General features: G+C 44.3%; 1 protein-coding gene across 2 annotated transcripts in view; it reads right to left on the reverse strand.

Moving 5' to 3' along the window:
- Positions 1–581: 581 nt before the first annotated feature.
- MTFR1 (mitochondrial fission regulator 1) overlaps positions 582–14,036 on the reverse strand; it is a 57,451-nt gene continuing 43,996 nt past the window's right edge. For both annotated transcript variants that reach the window (XM_040431796.1, XM_040431797.1), the window contains 4 exons: positions 12,432–12,670; positions 8,791–9,049; positions 2,952–3,114; positions 582–1,710 (listed from right to left, as the gene is read on the reverse strand). In XM_040431796.1, the coding sequence (XP_040287730.1) occupies positions 1,645–1,710; positions 2,952–3,114; positions 8,791–9,049; positions 12,432–12,670 (727 nt within the window). In that variant the 3' untranslated portion in view covers positions 582–1,644. The remainder of the gene's footprint in view (positions 1,711–2,951; positions 3,115–8,790; positions 9,050–12,431; positions 12,671–14,036) is intronic.

Here is a 14,036-nt window from a genome sequence, read left to right on the forward strand (position 1 = left end):
AATGTGGGAAAATGATGAAATGCCCTATAAATGTCTGATCTAAAGATCTAGGCTTTTAGTTGAGATGAATATGTGCTGCCCTTTATGTAGATGCTCAGTAGTGAAGCTCCTCCGCTACAGATCAGAGGAAAAAGGCACTGGGAAGGAATGGCTGCACTCATCTCAGATCTGATAGAGAAAACAAGATTAAAGAGGTTTTCTCACTAGTTACAAAGATCAGCTTTCAACATAAAGGGACAGTTAAAAGAAGACATTGCCTAAATCCATTGGTTAGTAGATTTTTCTTTAGTCAAACTATAGAGTCTAGACAGTTCAGCAGGTCTCTCACTGCACACAGGTTTCTATGGTAACCTGCAGATCTGATTAGCTGAGAGCAGGAGTGACCTCGCCCCCGCGGAACGATGGGACTGAGCTCTGAGTGAATTTATAAGGTTTAGCAGAATTACCTGCAGTAAGCAAAAGGTCCAAGTGTTGTGAGGACTGAGAAGCATGGCTTTACCTGTAATTGTGTTAGAGATCACAATCTCCTGCTTTGTCAAAGTTAATATATGCTAATAACTGCTGGAGACACCCCCCCCCAAGGAGACAGAGTGAGTGCAAACTGCCTGTCAACCAGTGAGAAAACCTCTTTAAGGCTACTTCTTAGTATATCTAAACTTTCAATAAACTGCACATAAATCATTTGTCCAGTTCATGTTCTCTCTCTATGCTTTATGTTTTAGTTTGCTCCTCTGAGCTCATGTTTGGAGAGGTTAGCTGCTCTGATGGCTTTTATATGCTATACATAGGATATAAGGGGGAAAACTGTTTTCTAGCAACTCAAATTTAGAAATACAGAAACACAAAAAAAGTTTAAATTATCGCTTAAACATGCACCATGTATGAGGGAGTGGGAGTCGGGGCTTTGGCTTACTGACTCCACAGCCCTGAGGGCATCAATATGTAAATCCTGGAGAACGCCTTTAAGAATAAAAATAAATAAATTACCAAGCAGTTCCAGAGCGACATCTGAAGATCCTGGTAACCAGTTAAACACAGTTACTGGAAAACACTTCAAAGGGAAATACATACAAAATGATCTTCTAATGTGTCACATGTATTAGATCACATTAGTTAGATTACAATCAGTGATTTCCAGAAGGAATGGGCTCTACAGAATGCGTTATACCCCCCCCCCCCCTTTGTCACTGCTCCGAGACTTCTGTTATTGGAAATCAGACATAAAAGGACCACATTAATGATGCTTGCATCAGATTTCCAGTAACGAACCAGAAAATCAGTGGTGAGCCAATGTGACCTTCTATGACATATCAGCAGACTGGATTACCTACCCATCAATATAAAGTGCCTCTTTGAAGTGAAGGGTGGGAGACCCGTCTACAACAGACCAGCAGCAATATACAATATGACTCTCGTTCTCAAGCCATAGTACCAAAACCTTTATAAATACATTGCTAGTACTCCATCATGTAGTTACTATGTACTACAATTCTATCTTGCAAGACTTAGTGTTCCATCAGATTGTGAGCAGTTCACAGGGTCCCTTCGGGGAATGACCCATTGCACTTCCACCATCACTATAAATACTGACAGCCCTGGTTAGAAGAGTCAGTTGTGAACTAGAAGAGCCCCAAATCTGTGGTGTCATGAATTTGAAGACTCAATAAGGCTCTTCATTTTCCCTGTTGATTTCAGCATGTGAGGTCCAAACTGGGGAAGAAAAAAAAAAAGGTAAATGGTTAGAAATTAACATAACCAATGGAAACTGAGAATAACACTTTTTTTTTCTTCTTTTTTTTTTTTTAGCTCTGCTACATCTGCACATCAATAGTCCTTGGTGGACCTGGAACCTTCAACACCATCATGGGCACTGCTGCTCTATTTAGCTTTATGGCAGGGGCAGACTGGCTATAGACCCTACTGAGAAAATTCTGGGTGGGCCGAGGCCCAGGAGCCACCTGAGCCCTCCTCAAGCCGCCAGATATGTAACGATCTGACACTGCCAATGCTAATTAATGATGGAAGCATCAGGTGCCTACCCGGTATATAACTGACCGGGTACCACAGGTGCCCTCCTCAATTCAACTGTATCACCAATAGTATGATGGTAATACAGGTAAATACTGTGGTGGGCACAGGAGTCCATGGCTTCCTGTCCTGCTGTTAATGCTCATAGAAACCAGGCCTTTAGGATAGAAGCCTATGGGGCAGTGTACAGGTGACATAGGGATGCAGGCATCTAAGGCCTCAAGCTGGAAGAGGCCTGTGGCCTGCACTGTGGATAGTATGGCTGACCCCACCTAATTGTATTTCCCCAACTTCTGTCAATTTGGTTGGGCCACCTTAAGGTCTTTCCCATCGAGTCCACCCATGCTCTATGGGTCTCCTGGAGACAGCTGAGAGCTTGTAGTGATTATCTTCAGCAATCCCATAAAGCTGAATGGAGCAGCGGACACATGGGGGAACATGGATCCCTGTTTTCATGATCAGCGGGGGTCCCACTGGTCAGATCCCTGACGATCGATACGTTCTTGTATTAGGACAACCACTTTATGGTCACGGTAGAGTATTATAACTGCAGAACTCTTTAACCCTGCAGCTGCCAGGGAATGTGTAGCCCTCTAACACATTGTGAAAATGCCACTCTGCACTTTACACTTGTGGGCACCTTTATGCCATCTTGCAACGTTTTATAAAGAAAATGAATAGAAAGTCGTGTTTGTAGCTAAACGTCTGGCCCAAGCAGAGCTATGCGGAAAGTCCATACATGCCACATATGTCTATGTCCTCGTGCTCATATCTTCCCAAAATCACCAGCACTGAAGAGACCAAAAAATCTATCATCCAGATGGCCCGATTTGGGTCCAGGGGCCATTAGATGTGCAAGTGGTCACTCCTTTAGTAGAAAAAGGAATAACAAATGGCCATTTTGTTACATGCTCCTCACTTACCAGTGGAGTTTCTGTGACCTTTTTGTGCTCCACTTTAGGAAGACTTTTTTCGTCCGATTCCCCATAACTGTCACTTCTATATCTGTAGGCAAACTTCTTTTTTAAAGCTTCTGCAATGAGAGTGGCAGGATCAGCAGGATCACTGGGTTTAGGTTCTTCACTCCTATAAAAAAATAAAATACTGGTATTAGGAATTCTGTTACATAGGAGGCTTTCAGAAGGTTGTCTGCTTCAGCTCATGGCATATTGGGTATTCGGTATGGATGTGGGGGTCACTGGATCAGGATCCCCTTTATTAGGTAAAGATGCCTCCAACTTAAACTGGAGGATCTCCTCCACTGAAAATAAAATTCTATAATGTTCCCTTTGACTGAACTGGAGACAATCCCTTTAAGGGGTAAGAGATTCATTTGGCTTTTAAGGTGGCCTTACAACTCACATAGGGCTCAGTCAAAGGTTCATTTGGCCACCAGCTATTTCTCCTAACACCCTCCCCATGAGAGCAAAGAACTGGACATGTTGAAATCAAATATGCCTGATCCTTCTTTCCCCGACATCTGCCATCAGAGAAGAGTCGGAAACACCATCCATATTGGAGCAATGCATTGTGGGAGATGATATCACGGTCACAGCTTAGTATTAGATCTGCAAAGTGCACATAAAAACAGATTCCAAAAAATTATCCAGCTGAGTTTTTTATTTTATTTTTTACTTTTTGTAGTGATCAGTGAGAAAGACTGCGCACAGCTCAAAATCAGTACAATATAAGTAAAGGAAAGGTACATAGTGGCTCAACTGCATATGGAGATCATAGCTAAAATGTTACATAGTCTTAAAAGGTTTGCCATTTTCTCATCCCAAAAACGGAATCAATATTATCCGGAGGCTGCGTCTGGTATCGCAGCTGCTCCTCATTCACTTCAGTGGGGTTGATCTGCAATACCACACACAACCCATAGCTTTATTTTGGAGAAGGAAGCAAGCCTTTTTTTCTAATCTTAAATAAGCTCTTTAAAGGGGTTATCCCACAAGAATATAACAATACAACGAAAATCCCATTTCAAATGAAGTATTATTGCAAGAAAAATAGTTCAGTTTTTCTATGCACATGACATTTTCCTCTCTGGTAGCGCCCCCTGCTGTTTATCCTTCTGGTCCACCTTCCCCTGCATTCAGTGGGGGACTAACATGCTCAGTACTTTCCCATGAGTGCAGGCGTAGTGATCTTGTAGTGAAGCAGCTGGGACATTCGTCCATACTTCTAAATTCATAGAACTATATACATATGTATTTTTGGCTCTATACACCACCAGAATGGATTTAAAATGCAACGAACAAGATGTGCTTTAACTGCAGACTGTCAGCTTTAATTTGAGGGTATTTACATCCAAATCAGGTGAACGGTGTAGGAATTACAACAGTTTGCATATGTGCCTCCCACTTGTAAAGGGACCAAAAGTAATGGGACACAATAATAATCATAAATCAAACTTTCACTTTTTAATACTGGTTTGCAAATCCTTTGCAGCCAATTACAGCCTGAAGTCTGAAACGCATAGACATCACCAGATGCTGGGTTTTATCCCTGGTGATGCTCTGCCAGGCCTCTACTGCAACGGTCTTCAGTTCCTGCTTGTTCTTGGGGCATTTTCCCTTCAGTTTTGTCTTCAGCAAGTGAAATGCATGCTCAATCGGATTCAGGTCAGGTGATTGACTTGGCCATTGCATAACATTCCACTTCTTTCCCTTAAAAACTCTTTGGTTGCTTTTGCAGTATGCTTTGGGTCATTGTCCATCTGCATTGTGAAGCGCCGTCCAATGAGTTCTGAAGCATTTGGCTGAATATGAGCAGATAATATTGCCCCAAACACTTCAGAATTCATCCTGCTGCTTTTGTCAGCAGTCACGAACCAGTTCCATTGGCAGCCATACATGCCCATGCCATGACACTACCACCACCATGCTTCACTGATGAGGTGGTATGCTTAGGATCATGAGCAGTTCCTTTCCTTCTCCATACTCTTCTCATCACTCTGGTGCAAGTTAATCTTGGTCTCACTTGTCCATAGGATGTTGTTCCAGAACTGTGAAGGCTTTTTTAGATGTTGTTTGGCAAACTCTAATCTGGCCTTCCTGTTTTTGAGGCTCACCAATGGTTTACATCTTGTGGTCAACCCTCTGTATTCACTGTGGTGAAGTCTTCTCTTGATTCTCGACTTTGACACACATACAGCTACCTCTTGGAGAGTGTTCTTGATCTGGCCAACTGTTGTGAAGGGTGTTTTCTTCACCAGGGAAAGAATTCTTCGGTCATCCACCACAGTTGTTTTCCGTTGTCTTCCGGGTCTTTTGGTGTTGCTGAGCTCACCGGTGCGTTCCTTCTTTTTAAGAATGTTCCAAACAGTTGTTTTGGCCATGCCTAATGTTTTAGCTATCTCTCTGATGGGTTTGTTTTGTTTTTTCAGCCTAATGATGGCTTGCTTCACTGATAGTGACAGCTCTTTGGATCTCATCTTGAGAGTTGACAGCAACAGATTCCAAATACAAATAGCACACTTGAAATTAACTCTGGACCTTTTATCTGCTCATTGTAATTGGGATAATGAGGGAATAACACACACCTGGCCATGGAACAGATGAGAAGCCAATTGTCCCTTTACTTTTGGTTCCTTAACAAGTGGGAGGCACATATGCAAACTGTTGTAATTCCTACACCGTTCACCTGATTTGGATGTAGATACCCTCAAATTAAAGCTGACAGTCTGCAGTTATAGCACATCTTGTTCATTTTATTTCAAATCCATTGTGGTGGTGTATAGAGGCAAAAATGTTAGCTTTGTGTCGATGTCCCAATATTTATGGACCTGACTGTAGCTACATCTCTCTCTAGACAGTGGAGAAGGAAATTGTAGGGGATTACATACCGTATGTAAGGGTAGTTTCAGACGAGCGAGTTGTCTGCGGGAAACGCTGCATGTGGGAGAGTGATCACCCGGCCTGGACTCTGCTCTTGCAACGGGATCTCACTGCATTATAATGATTTATAATGCTGTGCGTCCCAACCCGACATTGGCTGTGATGAACTGTACTGCCATAAGGCCGTCAGTGCAATTCATCACAGCTGATGCCAGGCACAGACACACGGCATTATACATCATTATAAGAAGGTTACAGGAGCAGAGTTCAGGCCTGAAATCACACACCCACATGCAGAGTGTTTCCCACCGACAACTGCTTGTCTGAAGCTACCCTACCTCGGGGGCTATATGTGAGGGACTATTTTCTATACAGAGGAGGAAGGGGGTTAACAAGAGCTAATTGTAATGCATCTTGGGAGATGCCGGTGCTGGATGAGCTGCTGCCCACACACAGAAAGGAAAGAAAGTTCTCCAGATAAGTGAGCAATAGAGTTTTAAACTTGTGCGATAACCCCTTTAAGCAGAAAACGTGCATTGTCATACACTATAGCCAAAGGCCCAAACCCCATGAATTGTAATAATTGTCATGGTGCTCATTTTACTTGGTGTCTATGACGCTTATAGCACTGTGCAGGTGAGAGACTATGAATGTAACCATATCCCAGTGTAACACAATGTGGGCAACGCAGCACACGGTACCTGGGCATCCAGCAATGTGCCACTGATGCAACAGCAAGAGAAAAGTAGTCTAAACTGCTTAGAAAGGAAAGAGTTAATTAGCGCCAGCGCTGCAGCCAATGCAATGCATGTGTGCAGAACTGTAAAAATACATGAATCTGATGACAAAATGATAAGAACACTTTCACATCCGTTATATAAAAAAATAATCTACATATACTGCACATCTATTTTATGGCAGCCATGTGCCATCATCCGCCCCACCACAAGACACCAGATTGCCCGCCGACTGCCACAGACAGCAAGTGACTTTAGTGTTACTTCCAGGTAAGGTTGCGTTCTTTGTTTTAAAGGGGTTGCTCAACTCTTTTTCACAGACCCCACATCGTGGCCAGACCTGTGATGGTAATCACACATATCTAATTCCAGCTGCTGGTGTCTGGCTCTATCACTGTCCTGCATCATTCTGCGTCAATGGCTAATTTGATTAGGGTCACGTGACCACTTCAGCAAATGACTGGCCGGAGAGGTCACGTGTCACCCATGCGGCACGTGGCCGCTGCAGCCAGTCACCGGATGTTGACTCTCGGAGACCCAAGCCCGCAGAGCTGGTGAAGGAGCAGGAACCTAGCATGTATGATTACCACCACAGGTCCACCTACGCTGTGGGGTCTGAAGACATGATAAGAGTATCAAGTGCTTATAAATATATTGTTCAAACCGCTGTCTGAGGTGGAACCCACACCCAGATACTTACATCAAGTGAATATGACAAATGAATTTGGTTGGAATATCCCTCGACTGCCCCCGTCCAATAAACCAGAGAACCCAACACCCTGCATGTTGCCGACGCACTAAAGCTGAATTTTACTTGCTTGGTGGGGAGTAGGGTTGTTTCTATACCATAAAAAAGTATTGAGATACTCAATACCACGCGGGAAAAAAATAAAAAACACCAAAAAAAAGCTGTGTGCGTTTATAAAATAAAGCGTATCATGCAGTTTTTATTTTTTCTGTGATAGCGTTCACCGCATAGGAGATATTTTTTATATTTTAATAGTTTGGACTTTTCGGACGTGGTGATATGGAATATGTTTATTTATTTATTGTTTATATGTTTTATATGTAAAATTGGGAATGGGGGCGATTTATACTTAATATTTTTTTTTTTTTTACTTTTTTACTGTTCATTTAATAACTATTTCCCCCCTTAGGGGCTAGAACCTGGGATCTTTTAATCCCTTATCCTATTCACCCTGATAGAGCTCTATCAGGGTGAATAGGACCTCACACTCTCCCTGTTGCCCTGTGTATAGTGCACACTGCAGCAGGGAGATTACCATGGCAGCCAGGGCTTCAGTAGTGTCCTGGCTGCCATGGAAACCGATCAGAGCCCCAGGATTACACTGCTGGGACTCCGATCAGAAGCTGCCACTGCCATCAATGAGGAGGGGAGGGGACCCTGTGGCCACTGCCACCAATGATTTTAATACTGGGGAGGAAGAGGGGGGGGGGGGCGCACTGCGCCACCAATGATAATTAATGTTTAATACAGGAGGCTGGGTGCAGGCAGCAGAATCACATAGCCGTCACCCAGCCTCTATGACAGGAAGCTGCTATCAGTGGCAGGTAACCCCCGGGGTTAACTGCTGCTGATCGCAGCTTCCTTTTATAGAGGCTGGGCGATGGCTATGTGATTCTGCACCCAGCCTCCTGTATTTGTATTAAACGTTAACTTTCATTGGTGGCGCTTGGCGCCCGCCCCTCTCTCTCCTCATTGGTGGCAGCGGCACAGAGGGAGGGAGAGAGTGACTCCTTCTCCCCTGTGCTGCTGAGGGAACATGGTGCGCGCTGATAGCAGCGCGCTCCATGCTCTGTGATACTAGGATGCGCTACTGGGCAGTCCAGTATAAAAAAAATGTCAAATCCCATTATAGAGTTCGAAACCGGACAAAAGTATCGAATGGATATCGAAAATTCGATACACGAAACAACCCTAGTGGGGAGACATTAGTGGTGACTGCACAGACCTTGGAGGTTCTGTTCATGGCGGTGTTGTGGTTTCCATTTAAAATAAAAACCATAGCGCAGTGCGGGTCATGACACAAGGCGGACCCCAATGGTGACCTGCATGGACATACTGGGGTCCATAGGGTTCAGTCATGGTGTCCTTCATTTTGTACACTACGCTAGGTCTCAGATCCACATGCACAAGGAATACAAATATGAAGGAAACAAGTTACCTTTTAACTGAGCGCAACTTTACTCTGTTCATGTCTTTAAGGACATCCAACATGCTTGGGATTTCAGGCTTCTTTGGCGTGCTGTCAATCACTGTGGTTTCTGAACTGCCTCGCTTTCCTTTTCTCTCTTTAATGAGATCAATAGCGGAGATACTCCGATGAAGAGCAGGGATAGGAGGTGGTGGTGGGGGCGGGGGTGGAGGTGGCGGTGCACACGCAGGAGGTGCTCCGGGAACAACCACAGCTGGAGGACTAGACACTGTAAATATACAATGGCAAAAATGTATTTAACATGGAAAATATCAGTTACATGGGTACAAATAGCTTGAGTGAAACGCATCCATCGATTCACTATGGGGAGATGCTTTATCTAAAGCTAGAGGAATTTGGCAGTTGTTTCTAAACTGCAGTCATATTGTTTGTCACAAATCAATTAGCTAACATGAGGCCGAAATATAAGTGTTTCTCAACTCTTAAAGGGGTTGTATAAGTTATATTTATTGATGACCTATCCTCAAGTCAGACACCCGGCACCCCCGCCGATCAGCCGTTTGAAGAGAAGGCACGCGCCGTGCCAGCGCTGCCTCCCCTTCATGGTTTACCTGCTCGCCGTAATTACACCCAAGCCGCCCCATTCATTTCAATGGTACGGATTGCTTCTATACACTTGTATAGGAGCGATCCGTACTATTGAAATGAAAGGGAAATGAAAGGGACGGCTTGGGTGTAATTACACCTGCTCACCACTGCAGATGCAACGGCGAGCAGGTAAACAATAAAGAGGAAGAAGCGCTGGCACGGCGCGCGCCTTCTCTTCAAACAGCTGATCGGCGGGGGTGCCGGACCCCAGCCGATCTGATATTGATGAACTATCCTGAGGATAGTTCATCAATAAATATAACTTGGACAACCCCTTTAACCCTTTCGCTACCAGTGCCGTACATGTACAGCGCTGGAGCGATGTGGGAACATGGCGCCCGCTCGCACGTGCAGCGGGCGTAGCGGCCAGCAAGTCTCTGCTGTTTTAAACAGCAGAGACCTGCGGCTAATTACCGTAACCGGCAATAATGCAGATCGCGGTAATTAAAGGCTTTAGATGCCGTGATCGAGGGCGATCACGACATCTAAAAAGAGCAAAACCCGCGGTTCCAGGTTTCCTACCGACACCATCTGCGGCCAATGAGGGCATCGGTAGTTGTGCTAAACACACTGAGCCTCGCTGACGAGGCTGATAGTGTTCATGCTGCAATTCTTATTTTGGCCACCAGATAACAGGCCAGGATAAGAAATGATTAATTTTCAGTCCAAGTAAAAATCCCTGATCGTACAAAATGAAGAATTAAAAAAACATAATTTATAGGCTCATATATGAGCTTCAAAATCATGACAAAAAAATTAATGTAAAAAAATATGAAAAGTTTCAATCACCCCATCATGGGTATCACCGCGACTGAAAACGCCCATACTATTAAAATATTTTAAAAAAAAATCCAATACGGCAAACGGAAAAAAAGGGTCAAAATGGACGATTTGCCATTTTTTCATTGGTTCTCTTACCCCAAAAAAAGTTATAAAATTTGATCAAAAAGTCACACACACACTCCAAAATGGTATCAATAAAAACTACAGATTGTCCTGCAAAAAATTTGCCCCTAAACAGCTCAGAAGACATAAGTATAAAAAAGTTATGGGGGTTAGAATATAGTGATGCAAAAAAAAAAAATTATATATTTTTTTTTATCAAAGTTTACATTTATTTTTACACTATTTCAACATAAAAAAAACTCTACATATGGGGTATCGTATTCGTACTGACCCAGAGAATCAGGGTCAGTTTTGCCGCAAACAATACGCTGTGGGAACAAAACCCCATTTGGATTTTTTTTTACTGATTCCCACTACATTTTATGCCATAATAATGGGGGCATTAAAAAGTACAACTTGTCCTGCAAAAAATAAGCCCTCATACAGCTATGTGAATGGAAATATAAAAAAGTTATGTCTCAAGGAAGATGGGGAAGAAAAATGAAAACGCAAAAAAAAAAAAAACCTCCAGTAGTGAAAGGGTTAAGAAAAACTCCATCAAGCTATTGTTACTGTTACAAACTCTGTTACCAAAAACAAACAAAAAAAAAATGCCATTATCAGTATGGCTACTGGTCTAACTTCTAATCGAAATATGTCCATTTTCCAGGCTGGGTAGAAACATTCCAAACGCCAACCAGCCAGTGAGCAACATTACCTGCCGACAGAGGAGCAGACTGGTCAGTGACTAAGGGCCACTGAAAATGGAAACTTCTCCCGCATATGGTAAGTGGCTCTCAATTATATTAACAGATGGGACGGGATTCTCTGCAGGTAATCGTTTACACTGTAGCATAAAAATTTAACTTTGGTAGGAGACTTCCAATGTGGTGGAGATTGGAGTACATAATGCATTGCCATAAGTTTGGGACGAGTCATATGCAAAATGACTAAGGGACTACCTTCAAGTCTGCTCAACTTAGTGCCAATGTCAGCCAAAAATATGAATTAAAGGGGTTTATCTAGATTAGAAAAAAAAAAAAAAGAAGAGGTCTACTCCCAACTCCCAGAAACAGCGACTGTCTCCTGACCACAGTCTATGTCTTGCATTGCAGCTCAACCTCATTTGCTTGAATACTGCAATATTAGATAGAGCCCATGAGTGACGCTGTTCCCTGGGAAAAGAAGGGCAACTCAATGGGGGTGGATTTACACTGCCAGATATTCTCTAACGAGCGTTCCTGTTAACGCTTATTAGTGATTATCTGGCAGATTCTCAGGCCGTGTAAAGGGCCCTTAACGGATTTTGATTCTAATGACCTATCCTCAAAATAGGTCATCAGTATCTGAGCGGTGGGGTACGACACCCGGCACCCTTGACAATCAGCTGTTTGAGAAGGCACCGGCGCTCCTGTGAGTGCTGCGGCCTTGTCTCAGCTTAGCACAGCGCAGCACATTGTATAGAGGCCGTGCTTGGTATCGCAATCAGCCGCATTCACTTCTATGGGGCTGAGCAAAACAACAAACAGTCACTATACAATGTATGACATTGCGCTTGGTGAGCCGAGAGAAGTTCACAGCACAAATGCGCAAAAATCTCAAAGCAATTTTGGCACCCAATGTTGCATCATAAACCACCACCCTTTTGCTATGTCACAGCCACTTGCAAAATGAGGAGCAATGGGTTATACCTTTTGGCTCATTTGCATCATAAATACGTCAAAAACGTAATGCACCCATTGTTGAAAATGTGCCAAGTATTTGAACATTTTACGCTAAAATTATAGGTGCACCAGGAAAGGTAGCATACAGAATGGGTGCAGTATATACAAGTGGAATCTGCAAAGGCAGCATATAGCATAGGTTCCTGTCCAAGAGAGGTCACCTTGCCGTGGTGGATAGGCACAAATATGTTAGATCAGATTGTTATTTGCTAAGAACATTCATTTATGTAGTGAGTATAGCATTAGTTTACATGTTTTGTGACCTTGTATTTTGTGTTTGTAGAGTGCTGTTGCAATGTATTGATTTTTTTAATTGTAAAATTAAAAGGTGCATTAATAAATAGTGCCCAATGTATTAAGTAACTTGAAGAGTGAGCAATCTGAAAGAACTACCTGCTGCCACATTTTGCTGCTCCTGGATGGTAACAATCTTAGCTATCTGGGCTCTTAAGTTGGCAAGTTCACTTTCCAGCGCACTGATCTTCTGCAGAGCTTCATTGGCCACTGGCTGGGGTTTGACCTCTGGTCCTTCCTTCAACAGCACAGGCAAAGATACTTGTCTGCGTATCGGTCTGTCAAAGAGAGCGACGTCGTCCTCCAGTGAGAGATGATGCTTCAAATTATTCTGCGTCCTGCAAGATCGGTCACATTTTATTAGTTAAAACACAAGTCTTTAGTGCAGTGCTTATCACAGTCCTGCAGTAGACACCAATTGCCCCCCTCACAATACCATGGGTCACTAATGTGTCAATGACACACCTTAGCAGACAGTAGCACATTGTATCACATCTATGTCACGAGATCATATCCTATGTTAAAGAGGACCTTTCACTAGATCAAGGGTACTCAACTGGCGGACCGCGGTCCAAATACGGACCCCGGCCATCCTTCAGAGCGCTCCTCCTCTCCTGCACACTGTACCGTGCAGGAGGAGGAGCTTACAGGCGCACTTCCTGCCCCAGGGGCGCAGTGAGAGACGGCTCCCTCCACATGCAGGCACCAGCGCTTTCATCCGGCACCTGCACGTGGAGGGAGCTTTCTCCCTCAGTGCGCTCACAGGTCCCTCCTCCCCCGCAGCAGCGGCAGCATGTAAGGGGGCTTCAAGCTCCAAAGGACACTTACGTGCTGCTGGAGAGGGAGGGACATCACCACTGCCACCAATGAAATAAATGTCACATTTGGGAAGGAAGGGGGGCGTGGAGAGGGCTACAGAGAGGCGGGAACACGTCACTGACTGCAGGAAAGGACTCCAGTCAGTGTCGTGTTCCCATCTCTCCTGGGCCATCTTCTTTAAAATTAAAGGTAACCTGATTAAATAAATTGATAAAGCCCCATCAAACCATGATAGTTTTGTTCCGCATCCAATTCCCATTATTGGGGCATTGGATGCGGACCCCTTAGTTTCAATGGAGTGGAAAAAGATGCAGACAGCACACAGTGTGCTGTCTGCATCTCTTGTGGCCCCATTGTAATTAAGGGGCCGCATCCAATCCCCCAATAATGGGAATTGGATGCGGAACAAAACTATCATATGTCTGTTCTGTGGCTTGGGTTGCCACCCGGCTAGTAGTTCACCAGCAAGGCTGGTATTTTAATTCCCTTGCCGGTGCCAGAATTTTCCTGTAAGGACTGTTAGGGTACTTTCACACTTGCGGCAGGACGGATCCGACAGGCTGTTCACCCTGTCAGATCCGTCCTGCCGCTATTTCGCCGGACTGCCACTCCCCATTGACTATAGCGGGAGTGGAGCTACGGCGCAGCATGGCAGTGCACGGCGTGAGGCCGCCAGACGAAAAAGTCGGACATGTAGTACTTTTAGTCTGGCGGCCTCTCACCGTGCTGCGCCGTAGCTCTGCCCCCATCCCCATTATAGTCGATGGGCACAGAGCAGCGGCACGGCGAAGTAGTGGCAAGATGGATCTGACAGGGTGAGCAGCCTGTCGGATCCGTCCTGCTGCAAGTGTTAAAGTACCCTTACTAATGAGCGCTTCCATCATG

The sequence above is a fragment of the Bufo bufo genome, chromosome 5, assembly GCF_905171765.1.
Source record: "Bufo bufo chromosome 5, aBufBuf1.1, whole genome shotgun sequence".
Classification (NCBI taxonomy): domain Eukaryota; kingdom Metazoa; phylum Chordata; class Amphibia; order Anura; family Bufonidae; genus Bufo; species Bufo bufo.